Consider the following 21057-nt stretch of genomic DNA (forward strand, 5'->3'; position numbering starts at 1 on the left):
GGTGTGGAAACTTTTCCCTAGTATACGCGTTTTGAAAATTGTGAGCCTGACAACGATCCATAACGAGCCAAAGCGAACAATATTTACTAGCAGTGAGCTTAGCCTGTTATAAATGGTATTAGAGTCCGACCATTGTGAGATTCTATATTGATTGGAGAAAGAAACGAAACATTTCTTAGAGTGAAAATCTCTATATAATATACGCGTTTTATTTAAGAATCACGAGAGAATCAGGAACTATGGTAAATTAGGTAATTTTTTCCTTCAATCATAAAATTTAAATTATTAAATATAAATATAAACTACAAAATATTTTAGCCGACACATGGTTGATGGAAACGACAACGGATCCTTGATTTTCTGCCAAGAAATATTTAAATAATTAAAAAAAGATACTAATAAAGAAATAATAATAAAAAATAAATAAAATGAAATATAGAGAAACGAAGTGGGGCCCTCTAATTTGATTATTATTAATTATATCAAATCCCTAAAATAGTTTGTCGGCCACAACAGATGGTTAAGGATGCAAATCCCTCATTTTATTGGGCTAAAATTGTAATAATGAAAAAATTAGGGGGTTAGATTAGAAATATGAGCCAACTTCAAGGACGCCGGACGACGTCGTTTTGCTTTGAAAAACTGTTTTGCTTCCCTTGGCAGGCCTGCAAATGTTGCAATGATATTAATTAATGCCTTTTCCTAGAACTCGTAACTCATAATGCATTTATTAAAAACAATTACGCTCTTATTGTAATATAAAACGGGTCATTCTAAGCATAGCTTAATAGATAAGACATATGTCATCATTTCAAAAGTCGATGGTTCGATCTTACATTTTATAATTGTTAAGCTAAAAAAAAGTATAACACATGACTTCGACTCATACTAACACGTCATTTTTTCAATTCAACAACATATGTGATGGTCATGAGGATTTGAATTTTTGATCTCTCGATTAAAGGTACGTACGAACAGAAAAGCATTGAAAGGAAGAGTAGAGTGAAGAAGCACTAATAAAACGCTTTAACTTAAGTGATTGTCAAGGAAACGAATAAAAATGACAACTTACCCCTACAACTCACTCGCACTTGTGGTATTTTGAACTTCCTCGTCGAGCAAATTAGCTCAACGCTAGCAGATATTGTCTTCTTTAGACTTTCCCTTTCGACCTTCCCTTTAAGGTTTTTAAAACGCATTTGCTATGAAGGAAGTTTCCACTCTTATAAGAAAAATGTGGGATCTCACAATCTACCCCCCTTCAAGGCTCAACGAAGTCGCTGGCACACCGACTAGTGTCCACTCCCTTTCGCGGCTCAGCGTCTTTGCTAGTGTACCGCTTAGTATATGGCTATGATACCATTTGTAATAGCTCATATCCATCAGTGGCAGATATTATTCTATTTAGACTTCCACACGAGTTCGCCTCTTCAACCAATGTGAGATATGAGATCTGACAACAATAGAGTGAAAAACAAGCACGAGTAAGGCCATGGCTATCGACCCCATGTTCGCAAAAGAATGTTGTATATCTATATATTTATAGCAATGTTCAGCAGTACAAGCTTTTCCCATTCCACAAACCAAATGATTTTGTCAAACACTCTTGGTTTAGCTCATAAGAACACTTGAGCAAGCCAAACTCATCACCGACTCCTTTTACAGTCAAAACAATGTTAATCTGCATCGAGTGTTCGAATCAACTAATACGTATTTCGACTAATCTCGTAAAATGACCCGACAGTGTGTGTGTGAAGTAAACGTTTATATTTTCGACACTAAACCTACGAATAAATTAGTAAAAGGTTTCAGAATCTACAGCACAGAATGCTCTTTTTCCAACACCTATGCTTTCGTAGATGCTTTCGATCAGCTTTAGCCATTCTAACAGGGCTACTATTCCACTCGGGTTGTAATCTGCAGGAAGATAAAGATATTGGTCTCATTAGTTCCAATCTACTATAAATTATGCAGACATTATAAGAGAAATAGAGCTTTACACAGGAAATGCAAAGGAACGGGTGCTCGTCGTGCTGCTATCCGACCGAATAGAAATGCTGCCGGAGTACCCTATACGATCTGAATTACTCCTGAACGGTACCATTGAAGAGAAACTTGCTTCACCTACGCCACCACGTTGAACTTGGCTCAAAACTTGATGACTTACAGAATTCCCAACTCCTGCCTTCAGTACATCTTCATATTCCACACGTTTGAGGCTAATACTAGTATCGTGACACTGCACTTGACATTTGGAGCTGCTCGAGCTGCTGCTCGTGTCTTGGCAGTCCATCAAGGCACTGGTCGAAGGAGTTGAAGGGTTTAAGTCGCCATTATCACAACGCTCGAGTCCATCACTAGCTGTGGATGATAAAGAATTAAAATCAAAAGTGATGTTTCCATTGTCCAATTTACTATTATATGATATATCACTCCCAGAAGCGCTATTTTCGGGATCTTCCGGTACGGGAGCTGATGTAGTGAATGCTGACATTGCTTCTTTCGGGTTACTACCAGATTCTTCAGCTACACATGCCGAAACAGCGAGTTTCAAACTCGTAGCTTCAATCAAAACCTGCATCAGAACAAACGAAATACGGTCACCTTCTAACATGCACCGTTACAACATGACCATGGTTGAGCTATAAAGAGCCAACAAGAACAGTAATGAAAGTCCCATTATGCCCAAGAAAAAACATGCCTGTTCAGCCTGAGAGTGAGGCTCATTCTTATTGTTGATCAATGGCTTTAAGCTCCCTGCAACCAAGTCTGTCATTGGAAGATTTATTATATCATTGTCAGTAAAATATGCCACATCATACTCCGCGTCGGGTGTTCTAGCCGAATCCTTGGAATCGCGTAGTTTGGGTGAATCCTTGTCACCAAACGATTCCGAATGCTCTGAATCATCTGAAGCAAACGTCTCTCCTTTTGCCAGGTCTCGTGTCGACTCATCCTTCCAGTCTTTCTCAGGAGGGACAATGGCACGGACAGCCTTCTCAAGGTTATCCCGAGAAGGTACTCCCTCGTCGATACAAATATCCTTAACGATATTGCAAATATTTTCTTTGTAACAAACTATCAGTTCAGGAAGTTGACATTCAACGATACTCTTTTCCATGAACAACTCCGAGTCTTCCTCGAACAAGTCTACTTCCGAAGAATTCGTGCGCGGTGACACAACGGGTTTAGCCTTGTCATAGTCATTAAAATCATCAAAATTTAAACAATCAAGCTTAGGTACAACCCAACCATCTGCAGCAATATTATTGCGATCGGCATCCTCATAACCTTTCGGACGGCTTGCAAGTTCTTTCTGATCTGGTAGCTTCATCCCACCAGAATCAATAGCATCATTATCACATTCAAATGACTTAGGAACAAACTTGGGGCCAGCATTTGAATGGCAAACTACGGCTTCACCCTCTGTAAAATCATCAGGAAACATGAATAATTGCTACAAATTCACATGGTTACCAGGAAAAAGGGGGAAAAAAAAGAATAAGAACATGAGATTTACCAATTTTCATGATTCAAATGAACTGTTTCCAATGGATTTTCTCAAGACATGCACCAAAGAGTCTGTCATTCATAGGCAAGAACAGAAAAGTAAAAAAGCTAAGTCAAAACCTTCCATCTTTCAAAAGTTGCACAATAAAATAACAATATACATAGCAGAAGGTCAGCTCAAGAAGTTTCAAGAGGCCAAATTTTAAGTTTAAAGTCACAATAGGAATGTTTTCATGGTTTCCCATAAGTCAAAAAACAAGATTATCAATCCATTGACTGACTATAAACAGGAAAATATAAGCCACTTGATCACCTTCAGTACTTAGAATTATAAGCTAACAACAATCTGTTCATATGCAATGCTCTGTTAGGGAAATTTTGAAGCAAATCCACAGTCCTGTTCATGTAAAAAGACAGGAAAGGTTTAACTTAACAAGAACTTCTTAAATCTAAACGGAAAATTCAAACCCCAAATTCAAATATTCAATCAAAGGGTACCCAAGATCGGCCCCTCTCAAGATTCCCACCCCCTTTTTGTCTGGTAGTTCATACTAGATCCGACCACCTGTTATTTAATCTTATACTTTAAGAACAGAAATGGAGAAAAGTGGAAGAAAGTTCCAAGGAACTGAGAGAAAACCCAGATAGGAATTCTTCAATTCTGTGTAGTAATGGATGGAATCAGATATCTGACTAACAAAACAGATCCAATTCCAAACAAAATATAAAGAAAAACAAGGAAATCCCAACTTTCCTTGCTCCATGTTCATGGAAAAGAGGCTATCCAGTTTATGATCCAAGCAAGAGAACATAAAGAAAATGATTGAGAAGCATGATCCATCGCACAGTCAGTTCATACAGAAATAATAAAAGTTAAAGGGAAGATGAAAGAAAGAGAGAAAACCTTGAAGGTTGTAGGAACAACAGAAGAAAATGCACTAAAAAAATGTGTTAAAGCGACTGTACAGAAGAACCCACCAAGCAGCAGCCTGAAACCAAGAGGTGCGCCTGCATAGATATCAAAGATTATTACGACAAGCAGACGAGGGAATAAATGGGGTCGGGGGAAATGAGTTGTGATTATCTGTTACACTAATTAAAGGTCAACTATCAAACCCACCGCCCCCCTCTCTCTCTGCAATTAATAATGGCCTGGTTTTTAGCACAAAATTCATATTCAAAAACTCCCCATCGCCCCCAACGGTGGAACGATATCCCCATAAGAACAATGAAATTCGTTTTACCTTGACGATTCTGGAATCCAATCCCGAAGAAGCTGCTTCAAATGTAGGTATTTAAACCGATCGAGCAGCAATCCCTAGTACCCTTTTGCAGTCAGCGCCTGTAAAATTGGAGGGAGCTTGATTTGATTTGACCATACCTTTCTAAAATTAACGGAGAGAGAATCAACTCTGTTGAGAGATACCTTTTCTTGGGGTGACAATCATGTCAGGAAGTATACCCCAGATAGCATTTTCTGCTGTTACGAACTCAAAATCGGACAGGTTTTCATTTCCAACTCCTCAAAAGCAACCGCCGGGGGATTTTAATTTATTTTTGTTGATCGGTTCAGCTTTTTTGCCGGAAAAAGTGAGAACAGAGCAAATTAGCTGGACGGAGCTGTTTCCTTGAGAGTGCGATAACATAAGATTAGTCCACCAGGTTGTATGGAAAACGCTGATTCTGATAGCGGATTTCGGCTGCTTGATCAAAACTCTAGCACTGTTCTACCCTGGTTTTCGGATCAGAAGCTGTCTCCCATTTTTTTTTTTCTCTAATATATTCTGTGGGTCCGTTTCTCTGATTTGGGAATTGGGATTCTGAATATCTTCGCCATTTTTATGCGATCATTTCCTTGTAAAGCCTCTGTTCTTCCTTTTTTTTATTGCACAATTACAGTTAATTTTTTTGTTTCTAAATTATTAAACTCCAAATTAATTTTTTTTAAAAATACCTTCCTTAAAAAAATTTAATAATATTTTTAAATTATAAAAAATAAAAAATTCATTTAAATTTTAAAAAATATAATTAATTTTAGATAAAAGACGGTTAATATTTTATTTTTAACATATTTCAACTTTCTTGTTTCAAAATCATTTTTAAAATATACTATAGCAGCTATCAGTAGCTTGGACTTTTATAAATGGTATCAGATCTAAGGTAGATGTGTTAGCATCCTACAAATATTATCGAGTCAGACACGGAGCAGTGTGTTAGTGAGACATTGAACCTTCAAGGAAGTAGATTATGAGATCTCACATCGGTTGGAGAGGGAAACGAAGCATTAGCTTTAAGGGTGTAGAAACCTCCCGTAACATACGTATCATGAAGCTAATGAGGTAACAGGCTAAAATGGACACATCCTATAAATAGGACACGGAGCAGTGTGTTAGTGAGACATTGAACCCTCAAGGGAGTAGATTATGAGATCTAGTGAGACATTGAACCCTCGAGGGAGTAGATTATGAGATCTCACATCAGTTGGAGAGGAGAACGAAGCATTAGTTATAAGGGTGTAGAAACCTCCCGTAACATATGTATCATGAAGCTGACGGCGTAACAGGCTAAAATTGACACATCCTACAAATAGTATCAGAGTTAGACATTGAGCAGTATGTCAGCGAGACATTGGACCCTCAAGAGAGTAGATCATGAGATCCCACATCAGTTGAAAAGGAGAACGAAACATTAGTTATAAGGGTGTAGAAACCTCCCGTAATATACGTATCATGAAGCCAACTTTTTTAAAAATTTAAAAAAAAAATTATAAATCTTATTATTACAAAATTAAAATTAGGTTTGTTAAATAATTTTAAAATTAAAAAAAAATTAAATAAATACAAATATCACTAACTTGTAATATAAGTTATGAAATAAAGAAAATTATTGGTGAAGCAAGGAGTTAATATTATTTAATTTGTTAAATATGGGTGTTATGAACCTACCATAGGTAGAGGAAGTTGTTAGAAGGAAATTAATTTATATATTATTTTTAATAATTCCTAAATAATATTAAATGCACAAAAAAATAAAAACTCCCATATTTTAAAATTATTAAAATACCAATATTTAAAAAATTATTAAAATACCAATATTTAAAAATCTCGATGACTCCAAAAAAGCTAGATCAATGCAGTCGAGATAAAATTTGTTGAGTTAATAACTTATTTTAATTTGATTTAGTTTAAATAAACTAATTTCGTGTAATTAATTTAAAATACTAACCTAAATTTATTATTTTTTTTTTTAATAATTTAGCTTAAAAGATATACATATATTTATTTTAATTTTATAATTATTTTGGATTATTTATTCTTCACCCACTCAAGTTTTTATTTTTATTTTTATTTAGTTTAAATTTATTAGTTATTATTATTTAAATTTATTAATTGATATTCTCCATTTGATTTATTTTAATGAACATGTTGAGCATTAAGTGTTTGATTTATTGTTATTTTTAAAAATAAGGTAATTAATTAATATATCCAATACCAAATAGGTTGCTGATTATAATAACAATTAATTAGCAAAAGGAGTGGTTGAATAATTATATTATAGATTAAATTACATAAATAGCTTTTTTTTTTCCTTTTAATTATATTTTAAATAAAGTACATTTTTAATTTCCACCCTCCACTAAAAGTAAGTGATTTGGTTTGATTTTAATTCCATAATAATATTTATACCGACACTCGAGTAAAAGAACAGTATTTGAATGAATCAATACTACGTTCGAATGAGAGTGGTCCTAAGATAGACTTAAAAAAAATTGGAAGTCACTACTTATACCAACAGGGTGCACCTTTCTTTTCAGTGACTCAATCCTAAGAATTTAATCGGTAAACGTGCTTTACTTGGAACAATGCTATATTGGGTGACCTCTAAATTTTGAAGGGATGCATATGAGTAGGAACGACTCGTGTTCGTTTATAGAGATAGTTTTCACTCTTAGAAGTGAGGAGTAAGAAACGTGACAACGTCACATGGGGTACAGGGGAACCTTGATAAGGTCTCCCTTCCTAGACATGGGTTGTTACAATTTATTATTTCACACGAGTCGAGCTACTATAAACCTAAATTGGTATAAGGCATTGAACTGATACGTAAGGTGTTCAATCGAGCTATATTACAAATACAACGAGGTCAATATCCACGTCGACCAATTACTACCGACATCCCGTAAAGTTATTATTCTATTACACTAGGTGTTGGGTAGCTACAAGTTTCATATAATTTTCTAGTTGTTTTCTTTCTCCAAAATAATTTCCAATTATCCAACGTAGGTAATGAAATAGGGTTTAATGGCAAACTAAAATGACACGTATGCATGTGTCAGCATCTCCATGTATGAATGTGAGAATTGACACATCATGTGGCACGTCCACACATCATGTCAAAAGTCAACATTCTCACGTGGCTACTTTTGAGTTGCTTCATCTCATGCTTGTCTCCTCCTTTCATTTTCAATCAATTTTTTTTAAATTACCAAATTAATGCCTTAATCAATATTCTTCAACTAATTAATTTTATTTAGACTTTAAAAAATTTATTAAACCTAATTTAATTAATTAAGATATATATCAATAAAAGATACATATTATTGAATTTAAAAAATAGTATAAAAAATAAAAAATAACTATATAAAATATGAAAATAAAACAATCACGGCCAGAAACATGTATGATATATGAATTTTCACTCGATAAATTTTTAATATTATATATATATATATATAATTTTAAAACTTTTTATTTTACTTAATTTGAAAACGATGGGCAAAAAAAGAAATGAATGGGGTGGATGAGCTATGACTCTATTTTCTCTCCAATAAATTATTTCTAATTTTTGTGGCTGAAATTGTTCCTCCAAATATTATTAAGGCCCTTCATTTCATCTTTAAGATATATATATATATATATATATATAATAATTATTATTATTTATTTTTTAAAAAAGATTTCTTTAAACTCGAAAATTTATTAAGTTAAATTATGTTTCGTTGATGGATTTTCAAATAAGTAGATTTTAATAAAATTATTTAAATTAACCATTTGATTTTTTTAAAATAAAAAATGGTTAAATAATAATAATAATAATTTTTATACAATAAAAATATATTTTAAAAATTTATTATTTCAACCAATAACATTATTTTACTTTATTTAATACCTAATTCAATTAGTCTACATAGTTTCATAAAAATAATTTTAGAAAGGAAAATTACATATTTACCCTTTAGACATTTCCACCTAATTTAAATGTTTTAATACATTTAAAGACTTTTAATGTCATCAAATACTTGAACTCGCTCAATATTGACCTATCCAAATGAATAAATATATTTTTAGTCACTGTCATTCTGTCGTTGTTGATTGCAAAGATCACTTCTCAAAATAACAAAATACTCGTTCGGCAAGGTTAAGATTGCTAAAGGAAAAGCTTACGAGTGGCCCGAGCTTATAATTTAACCTAAGATGGAGGGAAATTACAAAAGTACCCATGACATGAAGGGCAAAAAGGGGAGTAATAAAAGAAAGTAGGACCCACTTACAGAATCCGTTGGAAACATTATAAACAACCGATTGTCTCTCTTGTCTCTAACCAACGGAACGGAGAGAGAGAGAGAGAGAGAGAGAGAGAGAGAGAGATTATGTTATGTTTGGAGTTTATAGTCGAAACGCAACCTCAATGCTACAAAACGACAACAGCAGAGAATGAAAGAAGGGATGGGTTCAATCGAGTGACGACAAAAAAAAAAAAAAAAAAAAACCCGGTTCGGTGAAACAAGGAAAAAATTATAAAATATTACTTTTAATAATAGATAAATAAATATTTATTTATTTATTTATTTGAAAATTGAATTTTCAATCCTCCCTCCCACCGAATATTTCTGATTTTTATGGGCTTTTTCTTGTCGGCCCAACTTTACTTTTCAATGGGCTTTAGCCCAAAATATCAAGTGTTAAATTAAAGATTTTTTAGAGACTAAATTAAAAAAAAAAAAAAAAAAAAGTATTAAAGACCAAAACATATATTTAATCCATTATAAATAAAAATATTAAGACCAAGTCCATTGTTAGGCAATATAATTTTAACCCAAGTCCCTCTCATCATTTGACTTTTAAATTATAATGCTACTTTAATTATATTATTTTAATACTCTCCTTGTATTTAAATCAACGAGTTATTTATTTATTTATTTATTTTTGCTTAAAATTCTCTAATTAATCCATTAAATAAAAAAGTCAACACAAAGGGTAGGAATGTCATTTGGCATGGTAGCCACGTGTAATTAGTTATTAACACAAGTAAAATTGCGCGTATCTTGATTAATTATTATAATTATTTAAATTATACATTAATATTTTGTCGACTTTTTATTAATAATTTATATATCATATTTTACAAAATAATAAAAAAAGTTGAAAACTTGGCAATAAACGTGGAGTACAATCAAACAGTTTGATGATAAACAAATTTGACTTTGACTATTGAATCACCGGTCAATGCCGCCGGAAACAGCCAGGCTACTTCCGCCACCGCTTAGTCAACCACTTATAGTCAACGCGACAAAAAATTCCTGTCTCTTCACTCTATATAACCAAATCAGATCCAAAACAAAAGCATCAAAATTAAGGCTTGTTTCAATGTATGTGACCAGGCCTCTTTCAGCGTACAGGAACTCTCCGGCGGCGGCGGCGGCGGCGGCCTGTGAGGTTGAGCCGGAGGGTCCGAATACTGGCATTTTGGTGATCGAAGATGAAGCTTCTGAGTCAAAATGGCTGTTCGGGTTGCTCAAGAGACGGTCCGTGAAGGCGCTGCCATTCCCTCAGAACATGATAATGGAGCTTCACTATACTCGAAATGAAGGAGAGCATCAACGCATTGATCGATTAAATGCTTTGCTTATACCCGTTTTGAATCAACCATCGTCGTCTAATCAATATTATGTTATCAGATCGCGTGGCCGATCAAAAGGGTATGCGCCTCTCGATCTCCCGTTCTTGATTACAGTGTCTAAACTTTTAATTTTGTGTCTCTAAAATATTATTAAATTTATTAGGATGTTTTATATTTTTTAATAGAAATTATCTATTAAAAATTTAGACTAAAATTGAAATAGAAGGTAGGATAGTTGATGGCTCTGACACCGGACATGGTTCTATTATTTACTTCTCACTTTTAAGAGTGAAAAAATAGGTTAATTCAAATAAAGTAGGTTTAATTGTAGAGTTAATGTGAGATCTCACTCAATTGGAGAGGGGATCGAAACATTCCTTATAAGGGTGTAGAAATCTTTCACTAGTAGACGCGTTTTAAAATCGTGAGGCTGAGGGCGACACGTAACTAGCCAAAGCGGACAATATCTACTAGCGGTGGGGTTTAGGGTTTAGGGTTACTGTGAGATCTCATGTCCATTGGAGATGGAAACGAAACATTCCTGGTAAGGGTGTGGAAACCTTTTACTAGTAGACGCGTTTTAAAATCGTGAAGCTGACGGTGATACGTAACTACCCAAAGCGGACAATATCTACTAGCGGTGGGGTTGAGTTGTTATAGTTACTATGATTGAGTAGTCGATAAAGATACACTCAATTGGTATAGGTTGTAACTTTCAATTTTTTTTAGATTTTTCTTAATCATCCGGATCATTTTCAATCAAACATGATCTGATTAATTATGTAACTCTTTCCGTCTCTAAACTTTCAATTTTGTGAGAGCCAGGCTAGCATGCACGAGTTCAAAGGAAGAAGACATGACGAGCTGCGGTTGCTTCACGTTTACTCACGACACGACACCGCAACTCTTCGACCCAACAAATGCATATCAACAATTCCAACTCGACAAGAACATGAGTTGTCTAGGTCCATGTGGTTTCATGTCCCACTCCATGGCACCAGACGGGGTTCCCCCACGTTTCTTAAGACACAAAGGCTGGAGAGCATATACCAAACCTCTCAAGAATTTCAAGCCAACACAGGCGCTCGGCGTCGACGTCGCATTACGAGGCCGCCTCCCGGAGCTGAACTTGAAGCCGGTGGTGGTCGGGAAATGGTATTGCCCATTCATCTTCATTCGAGAAGGAGAGGTTGGTGATCAGATGAGAAGCTCGCCGTATTATGAAATGACGCTGGAACAGCATTGGGAAGAGGTGTTTGGATGCTACAACGAAGGAGGGTTGGTTGGGAATGGGGTGGAGGTGGATGTTTATGTGAAGAGGCAGGGGGTTTTTGTTGGTGGGGTGGCGGCGGAGAGAGTGGTGGTTGACGGCGGGGTTGTGTGGTTTGGTGAGAGGGAGGTGGGGGTGAGCACGGCGGTGGTGGAGAGGGTGAAGTGGGAGGAGGAGAGAGGTGGGTTTAAATGGGGAGGACATGAGGAGGTGGAGAGAGTTGTGAGAAGAGAGGCGTTTGAAGGGTTGGGAGTATGGAGGAGATTTGGGTGTTATGCTTTGGTTGAAAGGTTTGTGCTTAAAAGAATGGATGGAAGTGTTGTTCTTACTTGGGATTTTACTCACACTCATCAAATTAGAATCAAATGGGAATAAAAAAATAAAATTTAGCAAAAAAATCTCGAATATCTTTAGATCGATCCAGCTTTATGAGTTAGAACGGTCGTAGAACGTTATTATGATATTAAATAATTTTCGTATGTATAGTCGTAAATTTTAATTAAATATTTGAAAATAAGCAAATAAATGTTTTAAAAAACAAAAATTCGAATAAATGTTTTACCCAAGTCAAAAAATTTATAGTCGGATTGAGTTCGACATTTGTAACGGCCCAGATCCACCGCTAGCAGTCATTTTTGGGCTTTCTTTCAAGGGTTTAAAACGCGTATGCCGAAGGTTTCTCCACTCTTATAAATTGTGTTTTGTTCTCCTTCCCAACTAATGTGGGACATCATAATCCACCCCCTTTTGGGGCCTGCGTCTCGCTAGAACTCTTTCCTTCTTCCAATCAATGTGGGACCGCCATCAAATCCACCCCCTTCAGGGCCTAGCGTATTTATTGGCACACCACCTTGTGTTTACTTTCCTTCGGGGAACAACGAGAAGGCTGGCACATCGTCCCGTGTCTGACTCTGATACCATTTGTAACGGCCCAAATTCACCGCTAGCAGATATTGTCCTCCTTGGGCTTTCCCTTTCGGACTTCCCCTTCATTATTTAAGAAGAGTAGTTTCGATTGAAAATTGACAACTGTGTTTAAAAATGTCCCAACCCAATCCAGCCCAAATATAACGAAACTAGGAAAGAAGCTCGAAAGGGAAAGTCCAAAGAAAACAATGTCAGCTAATGGTGAGTTTGAGCTCTATTACAAATGGTATTAGAGCTAGACACTAGGCCATGTGCCAACGAGAACATTGGGCCCCAAAAAGAGGTGGATTGTGAGATCTCATATTAGTTGGAGAGGGGAACGAAACATTCCATGTCGAAACCTGTCCCCAATAGAAGCACACAGAACACAATATCTATTAGGAGTGAGCTTACACCGACACCATCGATTTGATCTCATGAGACCATGGTGGGTTGGCCCAATAACCTTATTTTAGAAAACTACAAATGTTTATATAAATTAATATCAAAATATAAAGTAAAGTATTTTCAAGTGTTTTTTTTTAATAATAATATTGAAGTATTATAACATAATTCCTTAATATATAAGTTTTAGAAACATAGGTTATAATGATTTGTAATGATTATAAAAAGAAATCAATTACATTCCAAAACCGAAGGAAACTTAATCAATAAAAATAATTTTTAAATAATCCCACTAAACATGAAATTATTATACTAATTAATATTTAAAAATAATAATTTCATAATCATTTTTGAAGAAATCTAGGCATGCGTAGATGTGAAGAAAATAAAATAAAAATAAAAATAAAAATAAATAGGAATTGTAACACACGTGATGGAATTATGATCCCTTTTTAAAAAATAATTTTTTTAATTAATAAAATAAAAAATCTCTGCCTTTTCCCATCACCATTATTATAATTAATTAAAATTTGGCTTTGCTTAAAAGCCAAATTAAACCTCCCATTATGGATAATGTTCAATATTTATGAAAATGTGTTTTTTTTAAGGAAAATAATTAGAATTTTGATTTTTTTTTTCCCGAAAATGACGTTGAAAATTCTCGAGATATTTTAACTTATAGTTTTATTAAGTTCGAGGTTTTGTGATGAAAAAATCGAAACATTTGTAACTCGTGTTTAATTTTTTTGACCTGCAACAGGTACCCTTTTGTTGAAGGTCGTTCGAGCTTTTTCTGGGAGTATGACATGGGTTACTTCAACGCCGTAGCGCCTGGTACTCGAATGAGAAGCTGAACCTCTATTCCCTTCGCTACTTCATGAAACCCTTCCTGGAACGAACCTTCTTTCGAACTCCTTAGCCGCTTTGAAAGCCCGGTAAGAAGAGAAAATCTCAAATTTCGGATTTTTGCGTGACAACCCCATTCGAACATCCAACGAATGAAGATAAACGTCATGAGACTGAACTACTGAAAAGAATGTCTGGTGTTGAGTAAAAAGTAGCAAAATTTACTGTATAAAGTAGTAAAATGATATCCTCATAAATGAAAGAGGGTATCCGTTCGTAGTACAAATGTAAGAATAACATGTTCACGATATGCTTTTTTTTGGCAAAAAAAGAAAGAAAAAAAGGGATCAAGCCTTGTAACAATTATTATACTATTGTAAGAGCACGGAGAAAAAGTTCAACACGACACTATCTAACAGTATACCATGAATCTCGAGGTACTTTTCCGCCATTTTGGATGTGTGTCTTTTTGTGAGATCTCGGTTAGAGAGGAGAACATAATATTTTTTTATAAGAGTGTGAAAATCTCTCCCTAACAAACGGGTTTTAGAATTGTTAGGCCGACGGCGATAAATAACGGGCCAAAGCAGACAATATTTGTTAGTAATGGGCTTGGATTGTTACAATTTTATATCGTTGTCTCACGTGAGTGGCCGATTAGTCTTCGATGACTTAAAGTATCTCGAGCACGTCAGAATCATCGACGATCTATCTAACACAACTTACTATTTCAATAGTTAGCGAATTTAAATACAATTTAATCACGTCGTTATCGATTTTCTAGATTCGGGTCACGATATTAAAATAATTGAAGGGAGAGGAACATTTGAAGAGGTACTAGCTGGTACAATGGTGATAGGGAAATGAAAGGATAAGAACAGATTATGATTGGGATTGGGACCAATACTCAACAATACTCACTTTTTTTTTTCTTGCTTTTTTAATTTTTTTTTTACACTATTTATTTCTTACTACCTAATTTTTGGATTTATTTAAAAATAATAATATATATTTTAGGATATTTTTTATATTACTTTGATAATTTATCATGTAAAATACCAATCATATTTGTATATAAATGTTAGGACTTTATTCTATCCTATCATGATTTTATACCATACCTTATAAATTTAATATTTGAATATTAGATTTATTTCGTATATAAACTTTAAAAAATATTTAATAAATTTTTGAATTTTTAGTTTTATATCAAATAAGTTCATAAACCATGTTTAATAAATTTTTAGTCTAACTAAGAGTTTATACAGTTGAGTTGGTACTCTCGAACAACTTGAATAAAGTTCACAACCCAACTCAATCCAATCTTCAATTGGGTTCGGCTGGGTTAGTGGGGTTTTTAAAATTATTTTAAAAAACATAACTATTAGTTGCTTATATTAATAATTAAAATCTCATAAAATTTAAATATCGAATATTCATAAATCATGATGCATCACTAACATCGATTACAAACGTCAAATATTCTTGATTTTCAAGACAATCTTAAAAGTAGGGTAGAGTTGAGTTGTAATTTTATTTTCAGATTCGTCGAGTTGACTCGACCAAAAATATATGAGCCAGCGAACTACCTAAACACTCCTATGGGTAGTCTAGGTTGGTCGGATTCTTGAGTCATATGAAGACTTTTATGTCTAGCCGATCCTTAATGTAAGGACCCAGATTCACCGCTGGCAGATATTGTTCTCTTCAGGCTTTCACTTTTGGACTTTCCCTCAAGGCTAAGGGAATGTTTCCACCCCTTATAAATGGTGGTTTGTTCTCCTCCCCAACCCATGTGGGACATCACACTTAACCTATTCAAAATATTTTAAAAAAATTATAACCCTATTAAGCACTTAATTTTCTAGCCGGCCATAAATTAATTAAACAAAATTAAAATTGAATATATTAAACACTTTTTAAAATTAAAAAATAAAAAAAGAAATAAGTTGGACACATGGAATGAAAAATTAAAAAAAAAAGAAAAAAGAAAAAAAAGAAAAAAAGAAAAAGTGATACGAACCTTAACCTAAACTTAAAACCGTCCGAGGAATCTGAGTACGCATGTCGGACTTATTTCAGGAAAATGCATAATGTACGGACACCCTTACGGAGCTTACACTGAACCCGCAGTTAATTTTTTTTTATTTTCCTCTTATTGTGGGGCCTGGGTAGAGGACTGCCAGCTCAGCTGTGGAGGTGCAAGTTGCAAGAAGAAAGGGGAGGGCGTGGGGGCCCACTCGAGGGACCACTACCTCGTGCTAGAGGGTCGAAGCGAACGTGGCCTAATTGTACCTCATTTAATCGCGTGGACCCCACTCTCCCTCTTACACTGACTGTGTACGAAATTTTTTCCAGCTATTTATTACCGTCCTTTTTTTTTTCTTCATAAAATAATAAAACTTTTTTTTTACTAATACATATAATTTAATTGATTAAGTATAATTATTTTTTAAAATTAAAATGAAATAAAATCACTTTAAAAATTTAAAAAAAAATTAATAATGAAATTGTGAGCGTGCACCATGCAATAATCAATGCCACTTACTTCCAAATATTATTAAAAGATAAAAAGGCAAAGAGAGGAATAAATATTAAATAATAATAAATAATTTATGAATATTCTTCTTTTTTTTAATTTATAAAAAAGGTGAAAAAAATCCATTTATTTAATAAAGTAAAAATGATGAGATAAAATTGCACTTGTGGAAGGTACAGAGAGCCCACTTTCAAAACCCCTTCTTCCCTCATCCATAAATCTCCCAATTTTCCTCACAAAGTTGAAGCCACCTTCAAAACTCTCTCAAGCTTCAAAACATGAAGGGAGTCCATCTCGAGTTCCATACGAGCAAACCCCGAACCTCCTTTTCGTGCTAGAGCTTCTGTAAAATCAACATCTTCGGGGAAAGGTAAGGCTCTAACAACTACACGCAAAACTACTTCAGTCAAACAGTTTCTCTTCTTTGTTTTTTCGATATGATCAAGTAAGAATTTAGATTTAAACCTCTGATTATTTCGTTGAGGTAATATATTTTAATCCCGACCTGATGGGCAAATGGGTAATTATGTTTTGATTATATTTTTGGATCGAAAATATAATGGACAACGTCAGAAGTTGATTTCATGTATGTTGACCATAGATGAGTGACCTTCCAATATTTTAATTTCATAATATTACTTATTTAATTATGATTAGTAAACATTTAATAATTATTTGTTTAATTATTATTGAGAAAATAGACAGTAGTAATTTAATATTAATATTTCGTGGGTAAAATAGGAAAATAAATATTAAGGCGGCCGAGAGTGGAAGACACGCGCTTGTGGGGGTCAGTGGGAGTTGATCTGACTGTAATCCAATCCGCTCCAGCTAGACTACACGCTGTAAATTTCTCATTTGTCCCCACTTTTATTATATTATTATATTATTATTGTATTATATGGAACTTCTTATTTGTATTTTCCTAATTGAAATTAAAAAATTAATTTCATTTTGGTTTTAAAATTTTAAACTAAATATTTAAACCCTTTTAACTCTAAAAAATAATTATTTTTCTTTTATTTCAATAACTAATTATATATTTAATAAAATCATAATTCACTAATTGAATACACTTTAAATCTAAACAATAATAATTAAGTTAATCCAACAGTTGGCTCCACAAACCACGGAGAAAAACGGTTAAAAGACCCAAACGCTGACACGTGTGCTCCTTTCCACGTCATTATTTCTGCAGCGCCTCGCCGGAGCGCCGCCCCTCCCCTCCGGCGCACAATAGAAAAAACCCTCCGCCTCCCGCTCTCCCAATACGTGTGTTGATTCTGAAATTGGAAACTCCACGCCCCAAAAATGGCGGCGATTGAACAAGAATTCACTCATCTCTGCCGAATGGGTCCTCTCTTCTTCCAAGATTTCACTTACTCTTCCATGAAAAAAGCTTAATCCATTTCAATATCCCAGAAATGTGCTCTGTTTCTGCGCTCTCTCTGGTTTTTCTTCTCTACTTTCGTTTCTTTGTTCTTTCTTCGTTTATGGAAGTTTTGCTTTTCTAGGTCGCTGATTCTGCTCCTTTTATTTGTTTATTTTGGTAATTACGTGAATTTTCCGTTTCTGGGTTTTGATCCTTGATTTGCAGCTTTTCTGGGTTTCTTAAAGTTCATTTTGCATCTTTGAAATTGAAATATGACTCAGTTTTCTTCTGGGTCTTCTTTGTTTCCCATGGCAGAGATGAACATGAGCTTTTCAAACGATATGGGCGATGAATATCAGAAGTTCATCAAGCGAATGAACCCACCCAGGTATTCAAATCTTCAGCCCTTTCATTGCTGTTCATCTTAATCTCTAGCTTTTTATGCTCTGTTCTAACTTTGAACAATTGTTTAGAGTCGTAATCGATAACAAATCCTGCAAGAACGCCACGGTTGTTCGGGTACAACTTTTTTTGCTCTGTTTTTAAGAAATTTGTGGCTCTGTTTCCTTATGCATTTCCTGTTTATGAAGGTGGATAGTGCTAATAAACATGGCATACTTCTTGAAGTTGTTCAAGTCTTGACTGATCTTAATCTTATCATAACTAAAGCTTACATTTCTTCTGATGGGAACTGGTTCATGGATGGTATGATTCTCTAATCAAATCCAAAAACACCTTATGTGGAAGTGTTCTAATATGATCCTTTATATGAATTCTGCAACAGTTTTTAATGTCACGGATCAAAATGGGAACAAGGTTATGGATGAAGGGATTTTAGATTACATACGATCAGTAAGTGGTTGCTTTGATTTGTTTTGATTTGATTTGTTTATGAACTGGTTTAATTCGAGTACTTTCGTTTGCTTCAATCGACAGTCGCTCGGTCCCGATTCGTGTTGTTCATCTTCCATGAGATCTGTAGGTGTCGAATCTTCTACAGATCATACTGTAATTGAGCTCGTTGGCTGTGATCGACCTGGACTTCTTTCTGAAGTAACTGCTGTTCTTACTCATCTTAAATGTAGTGTAGAAAGGGCTGAGGTGTGGACACATAACACTCGAGTTGCTGCAGTGATGCACGTGAGGGACGAGGAAGCGTCGGTCACTGGTTCGGCAGTGACAGACTTGGAGAGATTGTCCACAATCAAGAAATTGCTTTGCAATGTGCTTAAAGGCAGCAACAAGTGTAGGGGAGCTAAGACTGTGTTCTCTCATGAGGCTATCCATACTGAGAGAAGACTTCACCAGATGATGTTTGCGGATCGAGATTACGAGCGAGCGGATGACGAAACGTTCAATGGAAAGCAGAAGCCAAATGTGAATGTTGTCAATTTGTTTGACAAAGATTATTCAGTGGTCACCATTCAATGCAAAGATAGACCAAAACTTCTGTTTGATACAGTTTGTACATTGACTGACATGCAATATGTTGTTTTCCATGCCAATGTTGATGCTGAAGGGCCAGAGGCTTATCAGGTAATCGATTTTGACGCTCTCTAAATGCCTTTGTTCGTGTTCTTTACGAGTCTCGAATCGAAGTTTCTTGACAGTGGTAGGATGGATCTGCAGGAATATTATATTAGGCACATAGATGGATCTCCTGTGAATTCAGAAGCTGAGAGACAAAGGTTGATACAATGTCTTGGAGCTGCCATTGAAAGACGAGTATCCGAGGTTAGTAGCTCTTTTGCTATTCGATTTTAGGATTTCTATGCTTGTTGCTTGCTCCGAAACAGCCCTGAAACCCGATAACCGTGTTCGAATACTTCTCTAATGATGTTTAGCTTTGGAACCTAATAACCGTGTTCGAATACTTCTCTAATGATGTTTAGCCCCGAAACCCAATAACCGTGTTCGAGTACTTGTCTAATGATGTTCAGCCCCGAAACCCAATAACCATGTTCAAATACTTGTCTAATGATGTTCAGCCCTGAAACCCAATAACCGTGTTCGAATACTTCTCTAATGATGGTCAGCCCCAAAACCGAATACTTGTCTAATGATGTTCAGCCCCGAAACCCGATGACTGTGTTCGAATACTTGTCTAATGATGTTCAACCCCGAAACCCACTAACCGTGTTCGAATATTTGTCTAATGATGTTCAGCCCTGAAACCCAATAATCGTGTTCGAATACTTCTCTAATGATGCTCAGCCCTGAAACCCAATAACCATGTTCGAATACTTCTCTAATGATGTTCAGTCCCGTGTTCAAATACTTCTCTAATGATGTTCAGCCCCGAAATCCAATAACCGTGTTCGAATACTTGTCTAATGATGTTCAGCCCCGAAACTCAATAACCGTGTTCGAATACTTCTCTAATGATGTTCAGCCTCAAAACCCGATAACTGTGTTCAAATACTTCTCTAATGATGTTGATCCACATTCAGGGATTGAAGCTTGAGCTATGCACTACTGATAGAGTTGGGCTACTCTCTGATGTCACACGCATCTTCAGAGAGAATAGCTTGAGTGTGAGTCGAGCCGAAGTGAGAACGGAAGGAGGCAATGCAATCAATACATTTTACGTGCGCGATGCGTCGGGTTATCCCATCGATTCAAAGACGATAGATTCGATAAGGCAAGTGATTGGTCAATCCATATTGAAGGTGAAAGGCAGCCCTGATGAAGGGAAATCTGATTCACAAGACTCTCCAAGTAGGTTCCTGTTTGGTGGTCTGTTTAAGTCAAGATCTTTAGTGAATTTTGGATTGGTTAGATCATATTCTTGAGCCCACTTACAAGTTCTCTACCTCATACCCATTGTACATTCAGATCACTTGGCCTCTTAAGTTTACTTGAAATCTGCTAAGTAGATGTGAACATTTAACCCAAAAAAGGAGTTAACTCCAACTTGGTATCGTAAGCTCTAGTACCGAATGATAAGGAATTACTACAAGGGAAGTAAGATTCAGATTATCTTGTTGATCGAATATCTCGAGGCAAGAGAACCTGTTTGAGATTTGAATCACTCACAAGTAAGATTGATCATGTCTAGCTTGAATGATTCTGAACATGCAATCTAAACTATATAGAATTACAAAGAAACTTAGTCATTGGCTAAAGGGAAAGTGTTCTAGAACACTTAGCCCTACGGATAAGGAACCACTCTAAGAGAAAGTAAAATTTGAATTACTTTGTTGATCAAATATTTCAAGGTAAGAACACTGATTGAGATTTGAATGACTCCACAAGCAAGGTTGATCATGTCAAGCTTGAATGATTCTAAACATTACATCTAAACGACAT

At 35.1% G+C, this 21057-nt stretch overlaps 3 protein-coding genes across 8 annotated transcripts; 2 read left to right on the forward strand and 1 right to left on the reverse strand.

Annotated features, from left to right (window-relative positions):
- Positions 1–1508: 1508 nt before the first annotated feature.
- Positions 1509–5304, reverse strand: LOC111449304. Of its 2 annotated transcripts, XM_023089148.1 has the most exons (7): positions 4937–5304; positions 4755–4852; positions 4415–4518; positions 3521–3582; positions 2702–3426; positions 2001–2575; positions 1509–1917 (listed from the first exon to the last, which is right to left on the reverse strand). In XM_023089148.1, exons 4-7 carry the CDS (start codon positions 3528–3530, stop codon positions 1809–1811), a joined length of 1419 nt encoding a protein of 472 aa, XP_022944916.1. In that variant the 5' UTR covers positions 3531–3582; positions 4415–4518; positions 4755–4852; positions 4937–5304; the 3' UTR covers positions 1509–1808. The 2 variants fall into 2 exon arrangements, with proteins under 2 accessions (XP_022944916.1, XP_022944917.1); XM_023089149.1 differs by having other exon boundaries at positions 4755–5304.
- Positions 5305–10153: 4849 nt separating this feature from the next.
- On the forward strand, positions 10154–12078 carry LOC111449821. The gene is made up of 2 exons (XM_023089868.1): positions 10154–10489; positions 11236–12078. Exons 1-2 carry the CDS (start codon positions 10158–10160, stop codon positions 12053–12055), a joined length of 1152 nt encoding a protein of 383 aa, XP_022945636.1. The 5' UTR covers positions 10154–10157; the 3' UTR covers positions 12056–12078.
- Positions 12079–16569: 4491 nt separating this feature from the next.
- LOC111450006 (ACT domain-containing protein ACR4-like) lies at positions 16570–20668 on the forward strand. 5 transcript variants are annotated; one of them, XM_023090132.1, is made up of 10 exons: positions 16570–16746; positions 17118–17221; positions 17575–17827; positions 18064–18136; positions 18222–18267; positions 18339–18453; positions 18533–18600; positions 18685–19284; positions 19378–19482; positions 20199–20540. In XM_023090132.1, exons 4-10 carry the CDS (start codon positions 18066–18068, stop codon positions 20538–20540), a joined length of 1347 nt encoding a protein of 448 aa, XP_022945900.1. In that variant the 5' UTR covers positions 16570–16746; positions 17118–17221; positions 17575–17827; positions 18064–18065. The 5 variants fall into 5 exon arrangements, with proteins under 5 accessions (XP_022945900.1, XP_022945898.1, XP_022945899.1 ...); XM_023090130.1 differs by lacking the exon at positions 17575–17827; XM_023090131.1 differs by lacking the exons at positions 17118–17221; positions 17575–17827.
- Positions 20669–21057: the final 389 nt, after the last annotated feature.

The sequence above is a fragment of the Cucurbita moschata genome, unplaced genomic scaffold (genome assembly GCF_002738365.1).
Source record: "Cucurbita moschata cultivar Rifu unplaced genomic scaffold, Cmos_1.0 Cmo_Scf00011, whole genome shotgun sequence".
Classification (NCBI taxonomy): Eukaryota; Viridiplantae; Streptophyta; class Magnoliopsida; order Cucurbitales; family Cucurbitaceae; genus Cucurbita; species Cucurbita moschata.

Bases quoted from the DNA above. Each gene is read 5' to 3' on its own strand.
- LOC111449821 (XM_023089868.1), top strand. From the start codon at position 10,158: ATGTATGTGACCAGGCCTCTTTCAGCGTACAGGAACTCTCCGGCGGCG. The intron at 10,490-11,235 runs GTATGCGCCTCT...TGTGAGAGCCAG, and splicing joins TCGCGTGGCCGATCAAAAGG to GCTAGCATGCACGAGTTCAA.
- LOC111450006 (XM_023090132.1), top strand. From the start codon at position 18,066: ATGAACATGAGCTTTTCAAACGATATGGGCGATGAATATCAGAAGTTC. The intron at 18,137-18,221 runs GTATTCAAATCT...ACAATTGTTTAG, and splicing joins AAGCGAATGAACCCACCCAG to AGTCGTAATCGATAACAAAT. The intron at 19,285-19,377 runs GTAATCGATTTT...ATGGATCTGCAG, and splicing joins AAGGGCCAGAGGCTTATCAG to GAATATTATATTAGGCACAT.
- LOC111449304 (XM_023089148.1), bottom strand. The intron at 2,576-2,701 runs GCATGTTTTTTC...GTTCTGATGCAG, and splicing joins CTCACTCTCAGGCTGAACAG to GTTTTGATTGAAGCTACGAG. The intron at 1,918-2,000 runs GTAAAGCTCTAT...ATCTTCCTGCAG, and splicing joins CGTTCCTTTGCATTTCCTGT to ATTACAACCCGAGTGGAATA.